General features: G+C 46.0%; 1 protein-coding gene across 1 annotated transcript in view; it reads right to left on the bottom strand.

The window, feature by feature from the left end:
- LOC138249560 (cytoplasmic tyrosine-protein kinase BMX-like) overlaps positions 1-26,568 on the bottom strand; it is a 628,910-nt gene that overhangs the window by 526,052 nt on the left and 76,290 nt on the right. The window contains exon 6 of the mRNA XM_069203506.1: positions 9,092-9,147. Within this exon, the coding sequence (XP_069059607.1) occupies positions 9,092-9,147 (56 nt within the window). The remainder of the gene's footprint in view (positions 1-9,091; positions 9,148-26,568) is intronic.

Here is a 26,568-nt window from a genome sequence, read left to right as displayed (position 1 = left end):
CCAGTAGAGAGCAATTGTAGACCACAGACTGATGGAGCAAATGGCGATTGTTTTGACTTACATACCAAAGCACTGTTGCACCCAAATAGGGGGCACCATGGTGAAGGGGGGGAATTGACGAAACCCTGGGCAATGGGAGAGATTTCATTCAGTGGCTATAGAAAGGAAGAAATGATATCCAAACCCTAAATTGCAACTACGGAAATACATCACATCTGGAACATGCAGAGGGCGAATGGAGCTGGAGGTCACAAGGATAGTGATTCTTGGAGCCGTTTAAGTGCAGCTGGGAGAGACAAATGAATAGAGGAACATAGAGGAGGCAATTGGGCAGGAGGTACTTAGAGAGAACCTACGTCGGGTCAATTAGGTCAAGCTGTGGCTGTTGTGAGTTCACCATAACTTGAAAGATAACTTGGATTGTCAGCAATGCAATCAGTTAGAAACAACAGTCGGAAGTGGGAGCATATTCGGCAGTCATCTACGGTAATGGACAACTTGAGACGAGAGAAAGGGTCATCTAGGGTACAAATTAAGTGGCACATTGGCGTATTAAGTACATTGCCCAATAATCTGCCCATGTTAAAGACTACATATAAATACATCGGCCTTACTGCTAAGCAGAGAGCATAACTAATATTTATTCATATATATGTGGCATTGGATAAATATTGTTAATTGTCCCTGGATGAATAATATCCTCTCTCAATTATAATTTTTGTTTGGGTACACGGTGTGAGTCATTAGCATCTCTTTAAATATTAAAAAATAATTTTTCCCATTCTGTGTCAATGGGAAAATGTGTTCGTACATATGGCCCGAGGTCTCCAGAATCGTGACAACCCTCAATGTATGTTTTTATGAAATGTATTTGTTGTTAACTACAAGAGAAAGTAAGCAAGTAAAGATTCTGTGCACGACAGACACTTTCCGGAACCCAGCTCTGTTCTCAAAGGAGAATGTAATGCACATGAAGAATAATTCACTTTAATATTCATTCAATGGAACATGTGAACCTATATAAATGTGGCCAATCGTAAGGATAAGAATGATACAAAATAGGCTGCAATACGTAACAAAGTGGCAGGAATATGAGGTATTAAAACAGTGATCTTCACAGCACTGTGATCCAGTCGGAAGGCGCCATACACTGATCACACTTAGGCCCGTATTTATACTTTTTGACGCTAAACTGCGCTAACGCAGTTTAGCGTCAAAAAAATTAGCGCCGGCTAACGCCATTCTGAAGCGCCATGCGGGTGCCGTATTTATAGAATGGCGTTAGCCGGCGTTAGCCGACCGGCGCTGCCTGGTGTGCGTGAAAAAAAACCTCGTACACCAGGCAGCGCCGGCGTAGGGGAAAATGGCGTATGGGCGTCTCAAAATGGGGCAAGTCAGGTTGAGTCAAAAAAATCGCCTCAACCCGATTTCTCGGCATTTTTTTACGAGGCCCATCCCCCATTAACATGACTCCTGTCTTAGCAAAGACAGGAGTCATGCCCCCTTGCCCAATGGCCATGCCCAGGGGACTTATGTCCCCTGGGCATTGTCATTGGGCATAGTGGCATGTAGGGGGGCACAAATCAGGCCCCCCTATGCCACAACAAAAAAAAAAAAAGAAATACTTACCTGAACTTACCTTAATGTCCCTGGGGTGGGTCCCTCCATCCTTGGGTGTCCTCCTGGGGTGGGCAAGGGTGGCAGGGGGTCTCCCTGGGGGCAGGGGAGGGCACCTCTGGGCTCATTCTGAGCCCACAGGTCCCTTAACGCCTGCCCTGACCCAGGCGTTAAATGCAGGCGCAAATGCGGGGTTTTTTGCCCCGCCCACTCCCGGGCATCATTTTTGCCCGGGAATATAAATACCACGCACATGCCTGGGAGTCATTTTTTTAGACGGGAACGCCTACCTTGCATATCATTAACGCAAGGAAGGTGTTCACGCCAAAAAATGACGCTCACTCCATGAACTTTGGCGCTAGACGCGTCTAACGCCAAAGTATAAATATGGAGTTAGTTTTGCGTCAAATTTGCGTCGAAAAAAACGACGCAAATTCGGTGCAAACGGAGTATAAATATGCCCCTTAATCAGTACATACATAGTACTGATGTCTGTGAGCTGGTGTGTCTGTGGTTTAATGGATGCAATCTGATGCTTTTGAGCCAATTGATGGGAAAGCCTCTCTAATTATCCTGTCTGCCTTTTTTTAAAGTGCGTTTTTAAAAGTGCATAAAGATATAATGCACCTCTATTAAGGTGGACGGGATATCTGTCATGTTTGAGATGGAGTATCACCAAACTCTAAAAACAGGTCCTGAATTCGTAACTTTCTTATCCATAGGTAGTCAATCCCATGGCTACTCAATATAGTGTGTGCTGTTTTTTTCGGAGGAGCTATTGAAGAGCATTTATGCAAGCATAACAGATCGTAGGCAGTCAGTCCGCTGGCCTGTGGACAGATCCTGTGCCCTGACCTTCGGCTGTGTGGAGTTGAGCTGGATCTTATTGACTAGGCTATGACCAGGCCCTGTGCCCACCCCCTTGTGGGCCAACAACCCACTGATGCTTGGCTGTGCACAGTGGGGTTGGGCCACTGGAGCTGGATGAAGGCCACATGGCCTTCTGACTTCCAAACCCTGCATACACTCATCTCCCCTCAAAGACATTCAACCCACAGTTCTTTTTTCAATTTTTAAAAACATCTTAGTTTTTTAAAAACATTTTTTAAAGTACTTCAGTACTCTCATGGGACCAGTGCTCAAGCTTGATCCCGATGATACTGTGATATTGTGCAAGCTTCCCCACGGAATCTTGAACAGTAAGGCAGTACCATGGTGGTGAGCTTGAATGGCAGTATTGTAAGAGTACCAGGGTACCTCATTGGAGGGCCACCCCGATCTCAGGAAAGTACTGCTGTACCCATGGCACAATTTTTTTTTCCATTTTGGCCTCAGGTTTTCGAGGTCCCTTTGGCCCCTCCCCCACAAATACCAGGGGCTAAGGTGTACTTTACCTGCCCCCTTACTCATTATTTTAAAAGCATTTTCTTCATACAGGCACCAAGATCCCGAGTCTGGAATGATGGCTGCAATATTATCATTTGAGTTGCAGCCAGACAATCAGTTAGCTCTATATCACGGAACTAGTCTAGGTCGAGCAGTACAGAAATGGCAGCAAGAAGAAAAAGCTCTCTAGGCCAATCATGGGGCTCTTTTTCTCATTTGTGGTAACACAGGACTTCTTCAGGACCTACCGTCCACATATACCTAACATTTAACCACTTCAAACAGCAACTCAAATCAGAATGTTGTGGCCACCATTACCAGACTTGGGGGATCGATCCTTGCATCTGTAAGATGTTTAAAAAATAATGTATAAGGGGGCAAGGGAGGGATATTCTGACCCCCACATCACTTGTGGGTGGGGCTCAGTGGGACCCCAGGGGATAAATTGTTGCTGAATGGGTTTTAAAGCTTTAACACTTGTGTATACCTTGGCTGTTTGGGATCCACATATCCACCACTGGCTCACAAATCAAAAACACTACAGAAATCTGAGGAACGAGGAAGCTTTTTCTCCTATTGTCATTGAATCTGGAGATGGATCCCTGAAGCTGGGTCATTTGTTTGGCTTCCAAAAGAGAAAAATTTATTTTTTGGTGGCCATTTCTTAATGTGGGTCACAGTCCCTGTATTGTGAAGTAAATATGAAAATGCCACATAGGGGACAAGGGTAGGCACACCCAGATGCCAAGGCCTTTGAGGCGGTCCTCCAAAACTCCCTCACAAATGTTCATTCTTGGATCTGTAGATCCCCACCAGAATAAAATGGCATCACGGTTTGCTGTACCTAGACATGTACGATGGACCAAGGGTGCCATTTCAGGTATCGGGGATCCATGGATTCTTTTTTGGATCCATGAAAATAGGGCAATTTTCATGCCAGGGTTTCGTAAACACAGGGCACTTTTCTCTGACTATGCACTCCGGACTGTGGGTCTGTGGACATGGATTCGGAACTGCAAATGCTTCAGTGTATAGCATGGGTTGGAAAAGCGCTGGAGAAGCCCTGGTACATAGTATCAGACAAGAAGCTTGCCCCTGATTTACAGAAACAGAAAATAATCCACAGACCCCAAAAATAAAAATTGATAAAGGAATAATGTCAGGCCCCGTGGTCAACCCATGCTGTGCATGGCCAAAGGCTATGCACTGCAGGGTATAGACAGGTTTCGAAGGTTGAGTGCAGGATCTGGTTTTATACTATTTTCTGTCAATTTCAAGAAATGTACCTAAGCCCCCAAACCTTTTTTCAGGCTAACCAGAGGCGGCACAGCCCATCCCATTCCAACTTCCTCTCTCTAAGATGCTAGTATCTAGGGTTTTCATATATTGCCAAAGTGACAAAAAACACTGGACGTCACATTCCTACATTTCCAAACAGAATAAAATGCTTAACTGGACTTTAATACACTTACAAGAGCTGAATAAACACAAGATCTAATGAGAAGAAAATCAGTTTACACTGGAAAACAATGCATACATCATGCATTTATTAAGTAACGGGTATCTGAGTTATGAACTGCCCATATTAGTGTTAACGCTGAGTTATTAATGAAATTGTTAATGAATATTCATGTACTCTGAGTGTTGAATTTGCATAGTAAATGAAATAATGTAGAGAAAAATAATGCATGCATTTGAAAGTGTGACCACGATAGTGGCCGTCAATGTTCACAAAGTATACTTATTAATGGCTTGTTAATATGAAATGTTGAGCTTATATGTGATTAATGTAGTAAACATCATAATAAGGATTGTGTATTATGTATTAGCTTTATTATTTGTAGGCCTTAACTTAGCGGAGTTCTTGGCCTAGCTGCACAGCCTCATGCCAAGGTGCATTTCTTGTGTGTTTAATAAAATGTTTGCTTAGAGAATTAAAGTGTAATTTCCCGCTGTGCTGACCTAATGTGCTCGTAGCTAAAATTCTTTCTCATGAGAAGTGCTTGCTAGGAGATGATGTACTTGCTAATGTAACATTGTTTTAAGTAATGGGGGTAAGACTAACTTTCTCAGGAGATACAATGGAGACTCTGACTGTAGTATAAGCTACAACAATATTGTTACCTGACGAGCCGGATGATGAGAACAGTGCGAAAGGAGCCAATCATGGACATGTGAACCGTGTACTAGTGGAATTGTAGCTTTGAAGTTTTCGTTTTATTGGACAAAGTGTGAACATGCGATCCCTTGACTAATAGGGACTTGGGAAGTAGTTTAGGAAAATCTAACTTAGCCGGACTGCATCAAGAGGAAAGAAGCCATTCTCCCCACTGTTCTTGAGAGTTTAGACCATTTTGCCAATTTTTCTGTTTTTGAGAAGAGAGATGCTTAACTTTATTGCTTAAAAGACTTTGCCTTTTCTGAACTTTGATGCTGAATCCTGATGCCTTGCGGACCAGACTGATGTCCTGATGATGAAGACAGTGCCAGCTTGCTGACCAAAACTGAAGATAGGTATATTGACTATGATGTTGTTTGCTCTGTCTATTTGCTTTTGTTTCTAGGTACCAACGGCTGTTTTGATAGAGCCATAGTTAGATGGTTTCCAAATTTGTGTTGACTAAATTGTTTTTCATGCCCAAACATGCTATTCTAATCTGGTGTTAGTTAGGGAGCTCACTGATAAAGTTTTGCTTCATGAAATAACAGCTGATGTATTTTCTTTGCTGAATCTAAATGTATGTAATATTGTTTGTGCAGTTATTCTTGCTATTAATTTGTACTGATATTTTAGAATGTGTAGTAGCTCAAGCTTTGATTAGATTGCAATTCTTTCGTCATTTCGGTCAGCCAGTGTTGTTTTTATATGTTTATCAATTGATTTTGAGATTAACCTACATCACATTAGCATTGTTAATATAGGGAAATAAATATTCTAACTTTTACATAAAGGTGTGGTTATTCCTGACTGCAAGGTCATGGTGTGTGACAATTACTGACTCCTATTGATTACTAATGTTATTGATGGTTATTGATTATTGATCAGCATGTACGGGATATATGGTGGGAACATCTTAAGCGCAATCAAAAGACTAATCGACCTATTTGCGTCCCCTTGTAAGTTTACTTATTAAGGTCAGACGCACGAAGATTAACATCATTGGTTTTCAAACTCATCCATAATCAATGAAGCAAGAAAACAAAACTAATACATATTACCATGCATTTGAGCTGCAGTCTAAAGACTTTTGATGCCACACTGAACAAATGTCAATGGGACACTTCCATGCCGAATGCAAGTTTTGAAGGTGAAGAGCCTACATATCATAATTAAAGAACAGAACAATGTGTGGATAAATGATTAAACAATAATGGATTTCACTTTGGAATAATGAACTTTCCAAATAAATGCTCGACAAGTTTTCACCACGAACATAAAGCACAAAGAAAAACGCTCTAAAGTTGTCCACTATCTCAAACTTTGCACTAACTTAAAACTTTTTGGATAGGAAGCCGTGCCCACAGGCAACATTTTGAGAAATGAAAAAAGTAGCAAATCGTTGTTAGTGCAAAAAACCATACATAAAAGCTTAAAAAACAGGAGAGAAACTTTTTCATTTATGGAGACTCCAGGTAAATAGCAAGTAAACCACTATGCACTTGGCAAGTGCATAAACTGTACAGATTCTCAGATCATTAGCTGACTGCCTGGCACATCATAATTTGTCTATTCGCCTTTCTTCCACCAACCTAGAATTGTATCAATCTGTTTAGGTGGTGTCCAGGTAATCAGTTACTTTTCTAGCCAAATAGTACATAATGGGTAGTCTTTAGCGTATGACCAGATACATCATAAAGTTTCTTTATTACTTGTAAGGCCAACTTTTCCGTTAGTACATCATGTATGCTGTTCACCTGCAAGCCCTGTAAATAGAGGCACCTCTTTACTATTTGCCCAGCGGCTGAGCCAAAGTACATAGGGGCAGATTTATGGAAAGTGGCGCTGAACCAAGTGCAGAGCCACTTTCCCTGCACCCCTTAGCACCCTCCTACTGCCACCATGTGGGCCATATTTAAAATATGGCACACCATGGGGCAGGGTAGGGGGCAACAGCATAATTTCTCATGACGCTATTGATCACTCTGCAGGAGTAGCGCCAAAATATTGGTGCTACTCCTGCAGAGTAGGTAGGGCCCCATTCTAAAGAATAGAAGCCCCCTTTTGATGCCTGTTTTTGAGCAGGCATTAAAGGTGCCATAAAAAATGGTGCAAGGAAATCTCATAGATTTCCTTATGCCATTTTCCAACTCCCCTAATGGGGGAACGCCCCCTTTGCATACATTATGCCTGGCACAGGCATAATGTAGTGCAAAGGGTTACAGAGTGGCACTATGCATGCATTGTGCCACTCTGTAAATACGGAATGGGAATTTCAGCCTTATTGGACCACATTCATGTAAAACAAATGACGTTAATGTGGTGCAAGGTGGCCCTGTAACAAATAGTGTAGGATCTAATATGTACCCAGCCACCAGTTAGAAAATAATTTGATTTATTGTGTAGTTGAATGCTAGCAAAATAGTACATAAATGCTACGATTTAAGTAGTCACAGAGCAAACTGAAAAGTTTTCTCGCTATTTGCCCCGCCACTGGCCACATAGATCATCATAATGTCATCTATTTCAGCAGAGGTTGGCTAAATAGCCTCCAATTTATATTTCACTTACCTGAGTGTCTCTATGCCTGTGTGTCTTGTGTATATATGCATGTTACTGGTATTTCTGTAGTCCCAAACCTGTCCAAAAGGTAGTGGAGCGCTGTACATGGTCAAAGACAAGCATAAATTCAATGAGGTTTGTGGACGTGTAATGCATTGTGCTGTAGTGTTCTGTAAAGAGGTGTGTCTTCAACTCTTTTCTACATTGGAGCAGCTTTGTGATGGTCCTGATGGATGAAGGGATGTTGTTTCAGATCCTAGGTGCATAGACAGAAAAGTCCTATAAAAACCTCATACATCACACCTGCTCTCAAAAAAAACCATTGGTTGCCAGTAGTGAAAACTATACAATTGAAACTTCTTTACTTGGTCTTGAAATCACTCAAGGGTTACAGACTACTCTATCTTCAGACGTAGGCATCACATTACATATGTAATCAAACTATGAGATCAATCAGACCAAACCATATCACACCAACAAGGTTCAGTTGGAAAATGTATTTAATCGGACGAAACCCCTGGAACTTTCTAACTCCAGACCTGAGGATCCAATTAAATCCGACAGTCTTCAAACAAAACCCGAAATTGTGCATCTTTATACAAATCTTCCTTTCACTCCCAAATCCTACTGGGAACATCCTGCCTCACCAAGAGAGACACTCTTCCTCTGAAAAAATGCCCAACCATTTCTTTTACGTGGAACGTTGAAAATAGGCTTTTTGCATTCAGGTCCTTAAACAGTTTCTTACACATTGGACTGGAATTAATAAAGTGGACTAACCAATATAAACTCACTGTCACTGAAAAGTGGTGTTATGCCACAAGCCATGCTATACAAACCAAACCAAATGAATTAATAATTGAATATGAAAAGAACATTGGAGGCAGTGGACGAGAGGGTAATAGCATGACACCCACAGATCCCACCTCTCCCATGGAAATAGTGCAGTAGTCTTCTCGGCTGCTTGGCACTGCCAAAGTGGAAGACAAAGATAGCATAAACTACTTGCAGTTGGGCAGAGGATACTATGTTGAATTCCGTAGAACAGCCTCCTGCATGGTTTAGTCCTGCTCTCCTACCTCCAGCCACTAAACGTACAAGTCCAGTCCATTGAGTCATGCATGATGATCGATCTCATTCCATGCCAGCCAAACAAAATGTAAAAAAGTTAGGTTAATTTTGTAAAGGTGGGGAGAATCGCTCTCTGGATAAGTGTCTGCATTGGTCAGGTGCCCCGGTACCCCTTCTACACCATTATTCTAATTAAGTTTTTTCTTAGCATGTTTCCACAGGCGCTCCAGTTCATATCTTATCTGTCTTTGATAAAATAAATGTACGATTCAATGTAATTACAAATGCTTTTCTTACCATTTTCCCAGGAGAAAGAGTGCTCCCAAATATAGTTTTGCTTCGTTTGGAGGGGTCTGCAACAGAAACAAATCATTATAAAACTGAAGTCAAGATAAAGGAACATGAAATATTATGCCAATTCAGACTTTTCCATTCTTGGTAAAAATGATACTCCATTTTATTAAATGTACAGTGTAACATTTTGTATCACTACATCACACACGATTTCCCATAAACTAAAATGACAAAAGTGTAAATAAGTAATGTGGATTTCATGTTCTAGCATGTAAGAATTATAGAGCAATTATAGTAGCTCATTACTCTGAGAGTATGGCTTTTGAAGTCTATACTAGAGGCCTTATGTCTTGCAAAAAACATACATGAAAAATACATGCATAGTGGAGTCAGCCCTCTTCCTCTATAAATCTGTTCAACTATGATTCACATTTTGCTTCCACTCACCACAACATGTAGCATAGGGCAATGGTTCGTCCTACCTCAGACATTGACTCTTAAGCTGTGAGCGATTGTATTTCATCTGATCACATGCACAAATCTACTTAAAAATGAATATATTTTTGTGCCACGTCTGTTTGACTAATACTTTACCTCATCGTTGCTTTTTTGCTCCATTCGTTATCCTTTTTTATTTCGATAATCATCTCTTTGTGTTTAAATTCTGTCTTTAGATTGAGGAAATTCCAAGCAAAATATATTTTCTTTTACCAAAAAAATCATATTTTCCACCCATGGGCATTAAAACTAAAAAGGGTTTCTCTATATATTCTAAATATGTCTGCCTGTGAGGAAGCAACCATACTGTTCTGAAAGTAAATGCAATGGATTTCTTTTATAATTTAACTGTTTTATTGCATATTGTGACAATGCCGTACCATTTTCCTTTTTTATTCTTTTGATTTGTGTGCCATATTTTTATAACAAAAAATACCCATTACACCTGCTTGACAAAGCCAGAACAACGGGCCGTGCAACTGTTATGTTTGTAAACTAGCCTAAACCACTTGATGCCAACGTAGCCTTACAGAGCACAGGTGCTAAATTATCATGTAGGTGAACAAGTCCCATCTACACAAATTTGCTTTGTAATTTAAAGCTAATGTGGACGAAATACTCCTGGCTGGTAGGTAGTGGGGGCAGAGAGTCTGACAACATTCATCGAAAATTTGGTAAGCTTTCACCACATAGTTAGTAGATGCAGCCTCCAAAGAATTCTTTAAAGTATTCTTATTACGTACTGCTCAAAAATCGGAGAAAATAATCTAACAAGGGATGACAATCTCCTAATCTATTTTGCTACAAAAGAGTAGAGTATGATAGTGAGCTTTTATGTACGCATGAGGGCATTGATTTATGAACAGATTAATGTAATAAGTAAAACTGGTCAAATTGTTTTATCAAGCCAAAATTGCTGTGGAATTAATGAAACGTAAAATATTGAAATTGACGTTCTCCTGTCCGAATAAACTTTAAAACACTCATGGAAGCACACTATGGATCACACAAAAAGCTCAATTGTGAGGAATAAAATGATTGTTGGAAACTATGATTTGGCTTAAAAGACAGAGATAAAACAAAAGTAATGAGAGGAGATACGTTTAACAAGAGAGGTCATAATCAAAACACACTGGAGAATGCCATTAACAAAGTGAGTTAACGATCCAGAGTGGAGCTATTGGAGGATAAGTAACCCCACTAAAAAGAAATTAGATAATGAACAAACATTGTGGTGGAAACAACCCATTTAAACATAAAGCATGAAAATATTTTAACTTTGGAAACAAGTCTGAATAAATACATTACAGACAAGCTGTTGGTCACATATAAATGGGCACCCACTTTAAAGAACGTGTACATCCTTAGTGACACTATCAAATATGATGTAAAGAAGAAGGGATATGTAAAGAAGAGGGGATACCAAAAAATAATTGATTTGTTTATTTGAAACCCAAATGGCCCTCGTTAATAGATAGAACACAAGCTGTCACCTGGCACCTCACTTCTTGTAAACCCATAAACTCATCTGTGGAGTGCCTCAAGGTTCATCGCTCAGCCCCACCCTCTTCAAAGATCCATAATCCCTCTGGCAATGACATCCATCTACACAACATCAACATCCTCTCCTACGCTGACAACACGTAACTCATACTCTGACTCTTGGACGAGATCCCCAAAACAAGCAAGGTCAAAGCCTGCATGAATAAAGTCACTAGTAGTCCCAAAGGTACTGAACTTAACATTGGCAGGAAAAAAATAGTGATCTTCAGCAAGAACACCTCACCATGGAATGCCAACTGGTGGCCAGCCAAACTCAGATGCACACTCAGCACCCATGCCAGGAACCTTGGAATAATCATCAACAGCAAACCCAACATGACTGCACAAGTCGACAATGTCACTACATCCAACTTCCACACCATTAAGATGCTGAAAAATATCTTCAAATGGCTCCCAAGCATCACAAGAAAAACTCATGCCCTAGTGTCCAGTAAGTTGGAATGCGGGAACTGCCTCTGCCCCTGGATTCCCTAGCAACTCAATAGAAGGCTACAAACCAACGAAATCAGTTACACTTTATTCGGCACGACATGTGGATATAAAACATACTTCTAATATGAAATACATAAAAAAAAAAGCAGCCATTATAAAACCTAATAAAACACGTGCGCGCGGGCGAATCCCGGGCCAAGGGGGGGCCCGTCCTTCGCCCGTCAGCGACCGGATGAGGCCGGGCTGGGCACACCTCTTTAATCCAAGTCTTGGAGGCCAGTGAATAGAATATGAACTTATAGTAGAGTGATCTGAGGAATCTAAGACCATTGCAGGTGAGGCAAATTATTGTAGTGCCTTAGCAGGGCCCCAGTTGGTGGAAATATAGGCGCTAAGTGTGCTTAAGCGAGTGTTCGAATAAGGAGCATCCAGAAAAGCGCGAAAGGTGACTGTTGGCTGCAAAAGGGAGAGAGATGGACAGACGGAAGGTGGCAGCATCTCACGAAAAACATGGTAACAACAAAACTTTAGATGGATTTCTCCAAAAAGCTGTTGGAGCTTTGGAAAAGGAGATAGAGTTGGTTGAGCGTCATCTAACTGCTCCCACACTTCTGGCCTCTAACTGTCAATCTCTACCCCTATCGCAAATTCCTAAACAGCTTCTGCAACCACAGGACTCACAGACTGCTTTGGCTACCTCACCCACCATCCTTCCTAGAAACATCCAGGATTTCACCTCTGTGATTTCGGACGACACCACTGTAACATCTGAACTGGTAATGTTGATTCCGGGCCCTTTAAAGGTTGTGTCTACACCTAACCCAGAGTCCAATATAAAAGGCAAAAGGAAACGAGGTGAGGTAAACTTAAGGAATAAACGAGCCCGCACTTTGAGCCCCTCTAATCCTGGCCCTGCATTTAGGAATAAAGATTATATACTACCCCAAGAAAGCGTTATTGAGCAACCGGCATTTGACCGTATAATAGAACATATAAAGGAATAGTTCTCCAAGAGGCTCCACCCTATAGTAACCCGTCTACAAGCCATTGAGGAGAAACTGGGAGGGCTTATCAAGTCTCAGTCGCTGGTTACTCCTCCCCAAGCGGATTTTCAATCTCATTGCCATTCTTTTCCTTTGAGTCAACCCTGTGTTAGTGATAGCAGATCTCCCCCACCAAAGGGAAAGAGTTTCATGCCTCCGAAGACTTATCCTGATCCCCTGCATCAAGCATAGGGGGGTCCAATTGACAGTTCGGCCATCAATTCAATGGACAAGTGTTCCAAGGTCTCTGCTTCCTCCTTTAGTGGAACCAGAGGAACAGCTCCTTTTAATGACACAGCAACTAAAATCCATAAAGCCAACTCTGTTCATGATCACCAACAATCAGGCCCCCTGGAGAAGGTGCTGACTAACGGTGGGAGTCTGACAAGAGCTTTACATCTTCCACCGGAATCATGTCCATATGTACTTGTTATCACAAATGTTCCTAAACTCCAAACTAACAACTGGGAATCATTCACCGAATTGAAAAATAAGGTCATACATTGGCTGCATACAAATGCCAGATTTGCATTTCACATGGTACCTTCAATATTAATGGTGAGGAGGGTGGGTAGGGGGGGTCTATCGGAGAAGCTTGGCATGAGGGACTGTATTGTCATCAACTTCGACTCACCTGCCCTTGTTCAGCAGCTCTCTTTAAACGCTTGTAGACCTTATCCCTCAGTGGGGGAAGTATCTCTGTGCAGACTCCAAGTTTTTCACCCCCAAGCAGTTACACCAGCTACTAGTGGGTTGTTAGTAGCGCCCAGAGGCCCCTTTTGCTCTCAGCTGTAGTACACCCCCCAGTCAGGATGTAGATACCCTTCATCCCCCCTTTCTGAGATAGATTGACTAAAAGTCAGTCTCACACAGTCTCACACAGGGCTCATTAAAGTCCGTGGGAATTAGGCATCTAGCCAGGGACCATTATACACCTAGAGATAGCGGACCATGGGGATTAGGAATGAGCAGCCCAGAGAATAAGCAGATTGTAAATGCAGTTTTTAGAGGCCTTACACCAATTACACTACCCACCCAGTCAGAACTCTGTAATCTGGAAATTAGTCAGATTTCATCCCGTTGTGTAATAAATGGGACAAACACCACCCCAGGAGTCAGTGAAGTGGGAGGAGCCCAAGCGAGCAGACCAGTCTTGGAGCCAATGGGTCCCAATAATCCTAGGACTATTTAATCAATTATGGCACCTGATCTGAACATGACTGGCTCTGAACCTACGGGGGCGAGAGATTCTTTGGGAGACAAAGTAGTGGGAAGTGCTAACGAGAGCGGCCTAGCTATGATCTTAACGGGTATTAAGCCTTTTAGGGGTATTTCACCTATTAGAGCGCAATCCTTGGTTGAAGCATTGCAAGACAGAGCAGATGCGCTAGACACAGTTCTCTGCTGGAACATAGCTGGGCTGGAGAACAAAATGTGAATCCCGGAATGCGGCCAATTTATAGACGAACACAAGATATGTCTTTTTCAAGAGACATGGGCGTTGGAGCCTAAATACAGAGGTGGTCATTACAACCCTGGCGGAAGGTGTTAAAGCGGCGGTAAGACCACCAACAGGCCGGCGGTAAAAAAATTGGAATTACGACCGTGGCGGAAACCGCCATCAAAGACAGCCACTTTAACACTCCGACCGCCACGGCGGTACAAACAAACAGTGCGGCGGTCACCGCCAACAGACAGACGGGAGACAATGTACAGCCCACACTATTATGACCTTTTCCGGGGCGGATTCACTGTGGATAAAAACACGGCGGAAACAGGAATTTCGAAGGGAAAACGCTACCTCTACACACCCCACGAGGAACGAGGACACCATGGAACCGGAACTCCAAATTCTAACTGCAATAGTCTTCCTGCTCCTCTACCAGGAGCACGAACACCGGCGGCGAAGACCACAGTGAGTACTGCACCTACGACACAGGGGAGGGGGAAGGGAAAAAAGAGTGACACACACACGCAACACCCCCACCCCCACCCTCACCCACTACAACACACACACTAATAGATGTTGATACATTACAGTTACACCCCCCAACCCTCCCGGAAGAATGCAAAGACAAAAGGAAATGATTGTAACAATTGTAATCCATTAAAATCCAGTACTCCAAAATATATATACACTATAAACAAATATATACACCAATAATACAAGTCCAGGTATTGCACCATTTATAGTCCGTGGACCACTGGGCCCAAAATGCATGGGCGAGGCCCACACTCGATACCCGATCAAAACAGAGAGAACACTGCAGGGGCATCAGATAGAAATACAACAGCCACCTCAGAGGGAAGGGAAGGGGGGGCACCTCAGCCGGATGAGTGCACAACGCCAGATCCGCGAGGGGGCTCAATGCCCACTGTTCAATCCTGGGGAGTGCAAATCCACAGTCTCTCAAGTCTCCACAGTGGGTGGGTTGCCCACTTTTCAATCCTGTGGAGTGCAAAACCACAGTCTCTCAAGTCTCTACAGTTGTTGGGTTGCCCACTGTTCAATCCTCGGGAGTGCAAAGCCACAGTCTCTCAAGTCTCTAAAGTGGGTGGGTTGCCCACTGTTCAATCCTGGGGAGTGCAAAGCCACAGACTCTCAAGTCTCTACAGTGGGTGGCTTGCCCACTGTAACATCCTGGGGAGTGCAAAGCCACAGTCTTTCAAGTGGCTAAAAGTCTCCATTGGTTCTAGAGGGGGACTGGTGCCCAGAGTGCTTCATCCTGTGAAGGACAGAGGTAGTGGATGGATGTCTCCACTGGTTCTGGAGGGGGACTGGTGCCCAGAGTGCTTCATCCTGTGAAGGACAGAGGTAGTGGATGGAGACTGGTGCCCAGAGTGCTTCATCCTGTGAAGGACAGAGGTAGTGGATGGATCTCTCCACTGGTTCTGGAGGGGGACTGGTGCCCAGAGTGCATCACCTACCCCATGACAGACCCAGTTGCGTCAGTGCCCCTGCCGCTCATGGGCTAGCGGTGCTTGAGTTGGCGGTGCCCTGTTCAGCGGTGCTTGAGTTGACGGTGCCCTGTTCAGCGGTGCTTGAGTTGGCGTTGCCCGGCCCAGCAGTGCTTGAGTTGGCGGTGCCCTGTTCAGCGGTGCTTGAGTTGGCGGTGCCCTATTCAGCGGTGCTTGAGTTGGCGGTCCTTCATGCCCCAGCGGAGCTTGTGCTGGCGGTCCTTCATGGCCCAGCGGGCTTGTGCTGGCGGTCCTTCATGGCCCAGCGGAGCTTGTGCTGGCGGTCCTTCATGGCCCAGCGGGGCCTGTGCTGGCGGTCCTTCATGGCCCAGCGGGGCTTGTGCTGGCGGTCCTTCATGGCCCAGCGGGGCTTGTGCTGGTGGTCCTTCAGCCCAGCGGGGCTTGTGCTGGCGGTCCTTCATGGCCCAGCGGGGCTTGTGCTGGCGGTCCTTCATGGCCCAGCGGGGCTGGGGCTGGCAGGGCCCTCCTGGACAGGGGGGCTGGGGCTGGCGGGGCCCTCCTGGGCAGCTGGGCTGGGGCTGGCGGGCCCTTCTGGGCAGCTGGGCTGGGGCTGGCGGGGCCCTCCTGGGCAGAGGGGATGATGGCGGTCTTCTCCACCGTGCAGATCTTCCCAGACTTGCCAGGTTTCTTGTGGCCCTTCCCCACCTTGGGAGGTGTCACAGCTGACTCCACACTCCCACCGGGAGCCCTGGGAGAGGCTTTGGTGGCTGGAGTCTTCCTCCTCTCCCGCCGGGCACTGGCCAACTTCTGATGCTTCACAGGTGGGGGACTGGCTGTGCTGTGGCTCCGTGCCACACTGGCTGTCCTGGTGGCCGGTGCACTCCACATACCCGCACAGGCACTACTGGTCCCGGAGATGTTGTGGCTGAGGTGCTAGTTCGGGACCTATGAGATGTACGTGGTGGGGGAGGTGTTGGAAAAAGGTCAAGGCTGGACATGAAATATTTTTGGGACACACTGGGATGGGTAGGTGGAGGGGGTTTGGGAGTGGAGGAAGAGGTGGTGGTAGTAGGAGGTGTACGTTTGGTGACTTTGGGTGCAGATGCATGCGCTGGACGCTGTCGTGATGTGGATGGCTATTGGGTGGGTGTGTGGCTGCGTTTGTGTATCTTGGGAGGAGGCGTCACAGACACACTGGGAGAGGACACAGGGGACGTGTGAATGGTAGTGGGGGTGGTGAGTACACATGAGCGGGGTGTGCTGGTGGGTGTGCTGGTGAGGGACGTAGTGGCTGTAGAGGTAGTGCATGCAGGTGTGAGTGTAGACGAGACTGGGAGGGAGGAGGGAGACAACGACAAGGGGGACACAGTGGAGGCAGTGGATATTGTGTGTCTGCATGTGTGTGTTGCTTGCGTGAGTGCCTGTGGGATGTGTGGTGCTTATGTTTGCCTGAGCTTCCCTTGTGTGTTGAGGTTTGTGCATGCTGGTCTGTAGGTGTGCTTGGGATAGGCAGAGGTACAGGGGATTGGGTCTGGGTGGAGGAAGTTGGAGGGGGAGGCTAGAGACGGGGACAATGGCTGCCATCAGTGCTGAGGCCAGAGTTTGAAAAGCTCGGTGAAGGGCTGCCTGACCAGAATGAATGCCCTCCAGGAATGCATTAGTTTGTTGCAACTGCCTTTCTACACCCTGGATGGCATTCAAAATGGAAGACTGCCCAACAGTGAGGGACCTGAGGAGGTCTATGGCCTCCTCACTGAGGGCAGCAGGGGTGACTGGGGCAGGGCCTGAGGTGCCTGGGGCGAAGGTGATGCCCACCTTCCTGGGTGAGCGGGTACTGGAGAAGGCAGAGGGGCTGCTGGGAGGGCGGTGCTGGTAGGGGGGGTGGTGGCTGTACCTGTAGATGCGGGGGCACAGAGGTTGCCGCCACCACAAGGGAGCTCCAATCAGAGGACGTGTCCGTGTCCCTGGTGTCAGCTCCTGTCCCCGCCGTGAAGCTCCCCTCGCCCTCCCTCCCACTGGTGAATTCCGAGTCCGTAGTCTAGCCCTCCAGGTCCATGTGGGATGCAGCTCCCTCGTGCTCCGTTGCCACTGCTCCTCCGCCTGATGATGCTAATGCACACAAGAACAGGGAGACCACAAAAAAGGGGGGACGATAGAAGAAAGACATGTTGAGTGCATGGATTACCGCTGCCGTTGGCGGACAAGACAGACACAGAAGCCCCCTCCACTACGCCGCGCTCTTGAGCTCCACTGTTCAATTCCTGGGAAATGGCCTACAAGGCTATGGACGACATCTGCCCACACAGATGACACAGGGGCATGAATAGCTGTACTTGGCACTCTACAGAGGTGGGCTGGGGTGACACATGGCCTGCCTTACGGATGGGGCCTTGCCTACGGAACTCGCCCTGGCCTAGGGAAACCCACAGCCCTCCTCCCCCACCCAGACAACTGCACTGCACGCAAAGTCAGCAGAATGAGAGTGTACTCACCCCCTTGTGTCTGCTGTGATGCCTTCAAGCGACCATCCAACTCCGGATAGGCCACCGCCAGGATCCTGAACATCAGGGAGGTCATGGTGCAACGGGCACCCCTCCCATGTTGGGAGGCCATCTCCATCTGAGCCTCCTCCATCTTCTTGCTCCAGCAGCGAATGTCCTCCTATCTTTTCCGGCAGTGGGTGCTCCGTCTGTGATAGACCCCCAGGGTCTGGATGTCCTTGGCGATGGCACGCCAAATATATTTCTTCGGGTGGGCGCTGACCTACAGGAAATGTACAGGGGAAGAAGAGAAGTCATTACCAACTGCACCGTCAAAGTGATTGGCCCCCATCCCTACCCTTGCCATGTGGCACATGCATTCACCGTCTTTCATGCACGCAGCACTCTGCTCCCTTCCTTCTTACATCCAGCCCTCTCCACACAGCCATAGCTCATACAACATGCTCCCTGTGTACTTACCTGTTTGTCTGGAGGACCGTAGAGTAGCGTGTACTGGGGGAGGACCCCATCCACGAGCTTCTCCAACTCCTCCGATATGAAGGCAGGGGCCCTTTCCCCAGACACTCAAGCCATTGTCTCTTCCAGACCGAGGTCACAGCAGCACTTGCAGTGTAGTTCCTCTCCTGTCGATGATCAGGTATTGAGTGATTGAACAGATAGAAAATGGCGGTCACGTCAGCGGCAGTCACGTCCAAGGCGGTGCGTACCGTCACCGCCGGCGTACATCGTCATTGGCTCCTGGGACCCATAGGGTCCAATGTTAACCAATGCAGCATTGTGCAGCGGTCTTCGACTGCCTACCGCGACGGTGTACGCCAGCGCAGTTACCCCACATCCCATTGTCCCACTTTACAGGTCAGGCAGCCGCCATTTCAGGGGCCCACATGGCTTTATTTCGAACTTCGTCACACATACCTAGGCCTAGTCTCAACACACATATAGGCCACCTTTTGTGTATGATTGGGGTTCTGTGTAAACTGTGGGTACGTACCTCTGAGATGTTTGACTCTGTGCTTGCTGTTGTCCTTCATAGGCACCGTCCGCTGGAACATGTGAGGAGATGGCTGCATCCTCCGGTGTACCGACCGTTGGTGGATCTGTCGACAATGGAGGAGCGACATGATCACCTACAGGCTTGACCGTGCCACTATCCAGGAACTGTGTACCCAGTTGGAGCCAGACCTGATGTCAGCAATCCGCCATCTCACAGGAATCACCCCTCAAGTGCAGGTGCTGTCAGTGCTTTATTTCCTTGCAAGTGGCTCTTTCCAAACAACTGTGGCCATGGCATCAGGGATGTCCCAGCCTATGTTTTCCAACGTATTGTCCAGAGTGTTCTCTGCCCTGCTGAAACATATGCGGAGCTACATCGTTTTCCCTCAGGTGGAGGATTTGCCTACAGTGAAAGGTGATTTCTTTGCCCAGGCACATATCCCCAACATCATAGGTGCCATTGATGGGACCCACGTGGCTTTGGTCCCCCCCCACAGGAGTGAACAGGTGTACAGAAACCGGAAGAGTTATCATTCTATGAATGTGCAGATGGTATGTTTGGCAGACCAGTACATCTCCTGTGTGAATGCCATGTTCCCTGGCTCAGTGCATGACGCCTACATCCTGCGGAATAGCAGCATCCCTTATGTGATGGGTCAACTCCAGAGGCACTGTGTGTGGCTATTAGGTGAGCACCTTGAAGCAAGTCAGTGGGAATGGTTGTCTGGGTCTGGGGTTATCCCTCCAGGTTAGTGTGTGTCTAACAGTTGCCCTTCACCATTGGCAGGCAACTCTGGTTACCCCAACCTGTCATGGCTACTGACCCCAGTGAGGAATCCCAGGACCAGGGCAGAGGAATGCTACAATAAGGGCCATGGGCGAACTAGGAGGGTGATCGAGCGGACCTTCGGCCTCCTGAAGGCCAGGTTCAGGTGCCTCCATATGACAGGTGGATCCCTATTCTACTCACCAAAGAACGTGTGCCAGATCATCGTGGCCTGCTGTATGCTTCAAAACTTGGCTTTGCGACGCCAGGTGCCTTTTCTGCAGGAGGATGGTCCAGATGGAGGTGTTGTGGCAGCTGTGGAGCCTGTGGACAGTGATGAGGAGGAAGCAGAGGAAGAAGACATGCACAACAGGGACTCAGTGATTCAGCAATATTTCCAGTGAAACACAGGTAAGAATACAATCCTGCCTACTACATGTACTTTTACACTACTACCTCTCTCATGTCTGTCGTTTTCACCCAGTGTATGGTCACTGAGTTGTCACTTTTCCTTACGGTTTCACAGATGTGGGTCCCACTGTGTGACATCTGCTTAGATTCCTCATGGACTAAAGCCGTGTGACATAGGTATGTTGACATTACTATTTAAAAAAACATTTGGTCACTGTAATTGCTAATACACTATTTTGAAATCACAGACAGACTCCAGATGATTTTGTGCTTTAGGTGTGTTTATTTAAATGCAAAATATTGGAGGGGGTAGTGAAATGGTGAGGGGTGATGGCGGAGGAGTGTCCATGGCAGAGTCCAGTCTATTAGTCTCACAGGTGCCTTGCCCATATGGGCATAGGAAGTGGAGCTGGGGCAGTTTAATTATGGACAGGGTTACAAAGTGGGAGAGTAGGATGACAATTAGAGTGGTCTCATTTCTTGGCGGGGGTCTTGGCATCGTTCTCAGTCTTGTTCCTGGATCTCAGGGACCGTTTGCGGGGTGGTTCTCCGTCTGCAGGGGGTGGGGTGCTGGTGTTGTGGTCCTGTGGTGGGGCGTCCTGTCCACTAGCACCGGCGGAGGTGGTGGGCAGTTCTTCGTCCATGTTAGTGTCAGGGGCCCCTTGTAATGCCACAGTGTCCCTCCTGGTGTTGAGTACTTCTTTCAGCACCCCTATGATGGTGCCCAGGGTGGAGCTGATGGTTCTGAGTTCCTCCCTGAAGCCCATATACTGTTCCTCCTGCATGCGTTGGGTCTCCTGAAACTTGGCCAGTACCGTTGCCATCGTCTCCTGGGAGTGGTGGTATTCTCCCATGATGGAGGAGAGGGCCTCGTGGAGAGTGGGTTCCCATGGCCTGTCCGCCCCCTGTCGCATGGCAGCCCTCCCAGTTCCCCTGTGTTCCAGTGCCTCCGTCCCCTGGACTGTGTGCCCACTGCCACTGCCCCAAGGTCCCTGTTGTTGTTGGGGTGGTGGGTTATCTTGGGTTCCCTGTAGTGGTGGACACACAGCTGATTGACATGTCCTGGGGACGGAGGTATGGGCCGACTGGGTGGGTGCTGTGCTGGTGTTTCCAGAGGGGGGAAGGTCTGTGGTGGCCTCTGCCTGTGTGAGGGGAACCGACTGTCCAGAGGTCCCCGATGGTCCAGGCTGGTCATCTAGATCCAGTTGGACAGAGGTGCTGTCATCACTGTGGGCCTCTTCTGTTGGTGGTGTGGACATGTGTGGACCCTCCTGTCCAGTGACATTGGGTAGGGGTCCTGCAGGGGTATAAAAGGATGTTTGTTAAATCTGTGTGTGCAATGGTGTGCAATGGGTGGGTGAGCATGTACCCCAGTGCTACCATTCCTGTGTGGGAGCTTGTGTGATGGTGGTTTAGGGGGGTGTATGGGTATGTGCAGTGGGCATGCTTTAGTGATGGGTGTCCATGCTTTGTTGTTGCATGCAAGGCTTGGTGTTAAGATGTGTGGTTTGTGATGTTGGGACATTTGTGAGGAGTTAGAGTGATGGGGTGAGGGCGGAGGTATGTGATGGCATGCAGGTAGGGTGGGGAATGTAATAGTTAAGATTTTTCTTACCAGAGTCCATTCCTCCACCTACTCCTGCGAGTCCCTCAGGATGCAGAATCGCCAAGACCTGCTCCTCCCATGTTGTTAGTTGTGGGGGAGTAGGTGGGGGTCCGCCGCCAGTCCGCTGAACCGCCAGGTGGTGTCTTGAGACCACGGAATGCACCTTCCCCTGTAGGTCGTTCCACCTTTTCCTGATGTCCTCCCGATTTCTTGGGTGTTGTCCCACTGTGTTGACCCTGTCCACTATTCTTCGCCATAGCTCCATCTTCCTTGCAATTGATGTGTGCTGCACCTGTGCTCCGAATAGCTGTGGCTCTACCTGGACGATTTCCTCCACCATGACCCTGAGCTCCTCCTCCGAGAACCTGGGGTGTCTTTGCCGTGCCATGGGGTGGTGTAGATGATGTGTGGGGTGGAGTGTGTGGTGATAAGTGTGGTGATATGTAGTGGTGTGTTGTGTGAGGTGCATGGAAGTTGTGTGGGTGATGGTGTTGTGTGCCTGTGGATGCTGTTGTTCTTGCTGGTGGTGTCTCTCTATGGCCTTCTTTCTGAATTTTTGGTAGTAAGGGTTTGTGGGTGATGTGGGTGTGTGTTTTATATTGTAATGGGTGTGTGGGAGTGGTGTGTGTATGTGTCTCAGGTGTGTGTATTTTGGATTGTCCAATGTGGTAGTGTTTTGTAAGAGTGTGTGTATTTTGAGCGCGGCGGTGTGTACCGCCAATGGAATACCGCGGATGAAAGACCGCCATGTGGATTCGTGTGTCGTGAATAGTGTGGGCGTATTTCTGTTGGTGTGGCGGTGGAGGATTTGTTTTCACCAGTTTATCACTGACCTTTGGTGTGGCGGACTTGTGTGGGTGTCTGGATTTTGGCGGATTTCGAGATGTGGGTCTTAATAGCTGTGGCGGAATTCCACGGCCGCTGCGGTGTGTTGGCGGTCTTCTGCATGGTGGTAAGTGGCTTTTACCGCCAATGTTGTAATGACCCCCAGAGCTTTTATGGATTAGTAGTTCCCTTAAATGCCAGGTTGAAGTAGTAGATATGGGTTGCCCCGATTTACAGGGCTTAACAGTATCGACCCTTAAGGAGAAACCTTTCCTAATAATTAACATCTACAGTAGGAGTGTGGGTAGTAACTGTGAGTTCGATGTTCTGACTACTTTGGATAATCCTCTGTTTAGTAAAACCCCTACTCACCATATCTTAATTGCAGGGGATTTTAACGTCACTTTCGAGCCCCACTCTTTGGCCCAAGAACTATATAAAGAAGAGGACGCCTATTGTGGGCATCCCACAACTGGTGTCGAATAAAAGACCCATAATGAATAGAACAGCCTACCAAGTTGTTGATATTACACTTGCACATGGTCTCCGTGCCTGTAATGTCTGCTCCCGCTCAGACGATAACCCCCATTTCACCTTTAGGCGCGGAGCCTATAAGAGTCATCTTGACTACTTTTTACTTGACATTCAATTGTGGGTACATATGGCTGACATGAGGGTTTTAGAACACGAAGAAAGTGACCATGAGCCATTGATCTTATCAACCAGGGGTCTGATGCCCTTACTTGAAGTTCCTTACCCGAAGGCATATGTACAGCAGCTTGCCTTGACAAATAATAAATGCAATGTCAAATGGGAGATTGTTAATACCTCCATAGGTTCTCTCACATCAATATATAGCTTATTAGCAGACCAAATGGAGCATATGCTTCTATATTCAGGGGATGGTGATGGGTTTTTAGCAGTTCATACAGAACTACTTAATTCCCTAAAGCAATTCATCACTAAAGAGATTGTTATCAAACCAAGAAACAAGTGCAGGTACAAGGTGGTTTAGCAACACATGTAGGGAAGCACCGCACAAGTTATTGAGAGACTTGAGAGGGGGACATACAGAGCATATAAGACAATCAAGGAAGGACTATAAACAGGAACTTAGTAGAGCGCGAAGGAGCTGGGAGGAGTCTAGATGGGCTTCCCTTCTGGAGTCTGCAAAAGTTAATGACACCTCCAAGTTCTGGAAACTGATTGCAGATGATAGCGGGGATCCTTGTCCCTTGCTAGTACCTCGATCCTTCCCGTAGTGTGGGCCGAGCTCTTTGGCCGATTATATTCAGGGCCAGCGGAAACTATTCCTAGGGAACTAGATGACATTATGATTTCTGGGGCCACCCCAAATAAATTTACCTTAGCAAAAACTAAGGCTGCAATAGAATGCATTGAAATGGGGAAAGGCTCTGGGCCCGATAAAATTCCTGGTGACCTTTATAAGACAAGACCTGATATATGGGCCCCTTATTTGAATTTGGTCTGTAATGCAGTTGCTGCTGGGGCACCTGTCCCGCGCTCTTGGGAGGGAGCGGAGATGGTCCCTCTTTTTAAAGAAGGTAGTCCCTGTGATCCTGCTAATTACCGTCCAATATGTCTACTTGATAATTTTCAAAACATCTTCGCGAAGCAACTTTTGTTCAGTCTTGAAGAATGGATTTTAGAGTCCGAAGCCATTTCTGATCTACAGGCAGGGTTCAGACCCACGTTCAGTACCATGGACCAAGTTCTGAGGTTCCTAGCAATCAAATGGAAGACCATGGAAGTAGGAGGGGGGAATCTGTATGTGGTTTTTATTGACCTCAGAGCCGCATTTGAGCTGGTTCCCAGGAAACTGCTATGGCTGACATTATCTAACATGGGCGATTCCAAAGGTCTCTTAAAACTTATTGTTCGACTGCATGAGAATTCAAATGCTAAAATAAGGAGTGGTAAGGACGGCGAATTGACAGTTGCCGTCGAAAGAGGAGTTAGGCAAGGTTGTGTTCTAGCCCCTACCCTCTTTCTCCTATACATAAACAACTGCATTAAATATTTAGCTAACTGTATTAATGACTCACCTAAGCTGGCAGGGAAGAAAGTCCTGTGTCTGCTTTACGCGGACGATAATATCCTGCTAGCTAAAACATCTATGGGAATTCAAAATTTGGTTAACCAATTCTGTGCATTCTGTAGAGATTATGGGCTGGATGTTAATGTGAAGAAAACAAAACTTATGACATTTAGTGCCCCTAAAAAAGAGAATAAAAGCAAATATAGCAATGAACTCAATCTCTTTGGAGGTATGATTACCTGGGCATTAGGTTAACGGATTTGGGCAGTTGGGTTGCAGCTATTAGAAAAGGTGCAACTGGATGTCTTACAAACCAAAGAAAATCATTTTCTCAGACACATACCCAGGCCATGGTCCCTCTCAGACTCGATTTAGGAATAAATAGCATCAAAGACACAGCGGGTCTGAGACCACTTTTATATTGGATCTGATTATGGAAAACGGAAGAACTAGAACCTTTTAGGGCGGCAATCAAAGATCCTATAACATACCAACAGGGATGGGAGAAAGTTAATTGGTTGAGGGAGATGAAATCAGCCTGGGATAAGATGGGTTTCCCCCACTATTGGAAAAGCCCTGAGTTGATTCCCGCTAATGCCAGGTTACTGGTCAAAGGGAGATACTGGGGGAAAGTTAACGATGAGTCCTTTCATAGTAACGGGATAGGCCGGCTGACAGCAGAGTTTTTGCTTATCAAACACGAACCATGGCCTGAGAAATTTCTGGACCTCCCTATATCCGCACGTGCCCGTGCTCTATTCCTTCAGCTCAGATACGGTACTCTACCTGTCAATAGTTTTACGGTTCGCTAGTCGACAAACAGCCCCATGACTGACAAATGTCAAAATTGCCACTCATGCAAGGAAACACCTGAGCACGTTCTGTTCTTTTGTTCCTTATACAGGAGCCCTAGAGGAAAGTGGATTACCCCTTTGTGCAAAGTTCTGCTATTGCATGACCATGCTAGCGCCCATAGAATATGTAAATATGATCCATCTACGTTGGTAGTAAGCTCGGTCACCAAATTTTTGTCAGCAGCCTGGTCTATTCAACATAGGATCACCCTAACCTCAGGTCCCTGAGTCGGATAGGGGCTTAGTAGCTTACGGACAGGGATTTTAACTAGACACATCCTCCTTACAGTTATTAAAATGTAAATAAGAATGCTCACGCTGCTTTATTTTTGGATTAGTACCAAAGACTTTAGGCTGTTTACTTTTGTTTCGTTTACGCAATTTACATTCTAGCCTTAATGCAGAATCCTATCTAGTTAGTGTGTGTATTTTAAAAATCTTGTTGTTTTTATATGTAGAATTATGGTCTAGGAATATTGGTGTATAACAGGTCATGACTCTCGCAATGTTTATCTTATTTTCAACTGTCCCTAATCCTGGGTTTTGGCGTATTTTCTCTTATACTTTCTTAAACTATTGTGATGTCATATTGATATTGAATGCAGTTCAAAACAGCAGTTTAATTTATATAATCGTATGTGCAATTGTTTAGTTTTAAAGATGAAACACAGTATTTTTTATCAACTAATTTACTGTAATATAGCACATAGCACTTTATAATGCTGGTATTCGAACTACCTCTCATGAACGATCCTATTTGAGAAGACGAGGTTTTAAAAGTATACATATATGTATGTTTAGTTTAAAGTATTCAGCACTTTATATTTCATATTGACAAGATTGGAAATGTATCAGTTTACAAACTGATTTTGTTAAACTGTACTGACAAATGGTATTTAATATGGAGAAGAAGCAATAAGTTAGGAGGGCTTCTTGTCATCTGTTTCAGTTTTTTAGGAATGTACTGATTGTATTGGTTCTTAGCGCTGGTTATGAGATTTATCTTTTCT

This window comes from Pleurodeles waltl, chromosome 8 (assembly GCF_031143425.1).
Source record: "Pleurodeles waltl isolate 20211129_DDA chromosome 8, aPleWal1.hap1.20221129, whole genome shotgun sequence".
Classification (NCBI taxonomy): domain Eukaryota; kingdom Metazoa; phylum Chordata; class Amphibia; order Caudata; family Salamandridae; genus Pleurodeles; species Pleurodeles waltl.
Note: the sequence above shows the minus strand (reverse complement) of the source record. Positions and strands in the feature narration are given on the sequence as shown.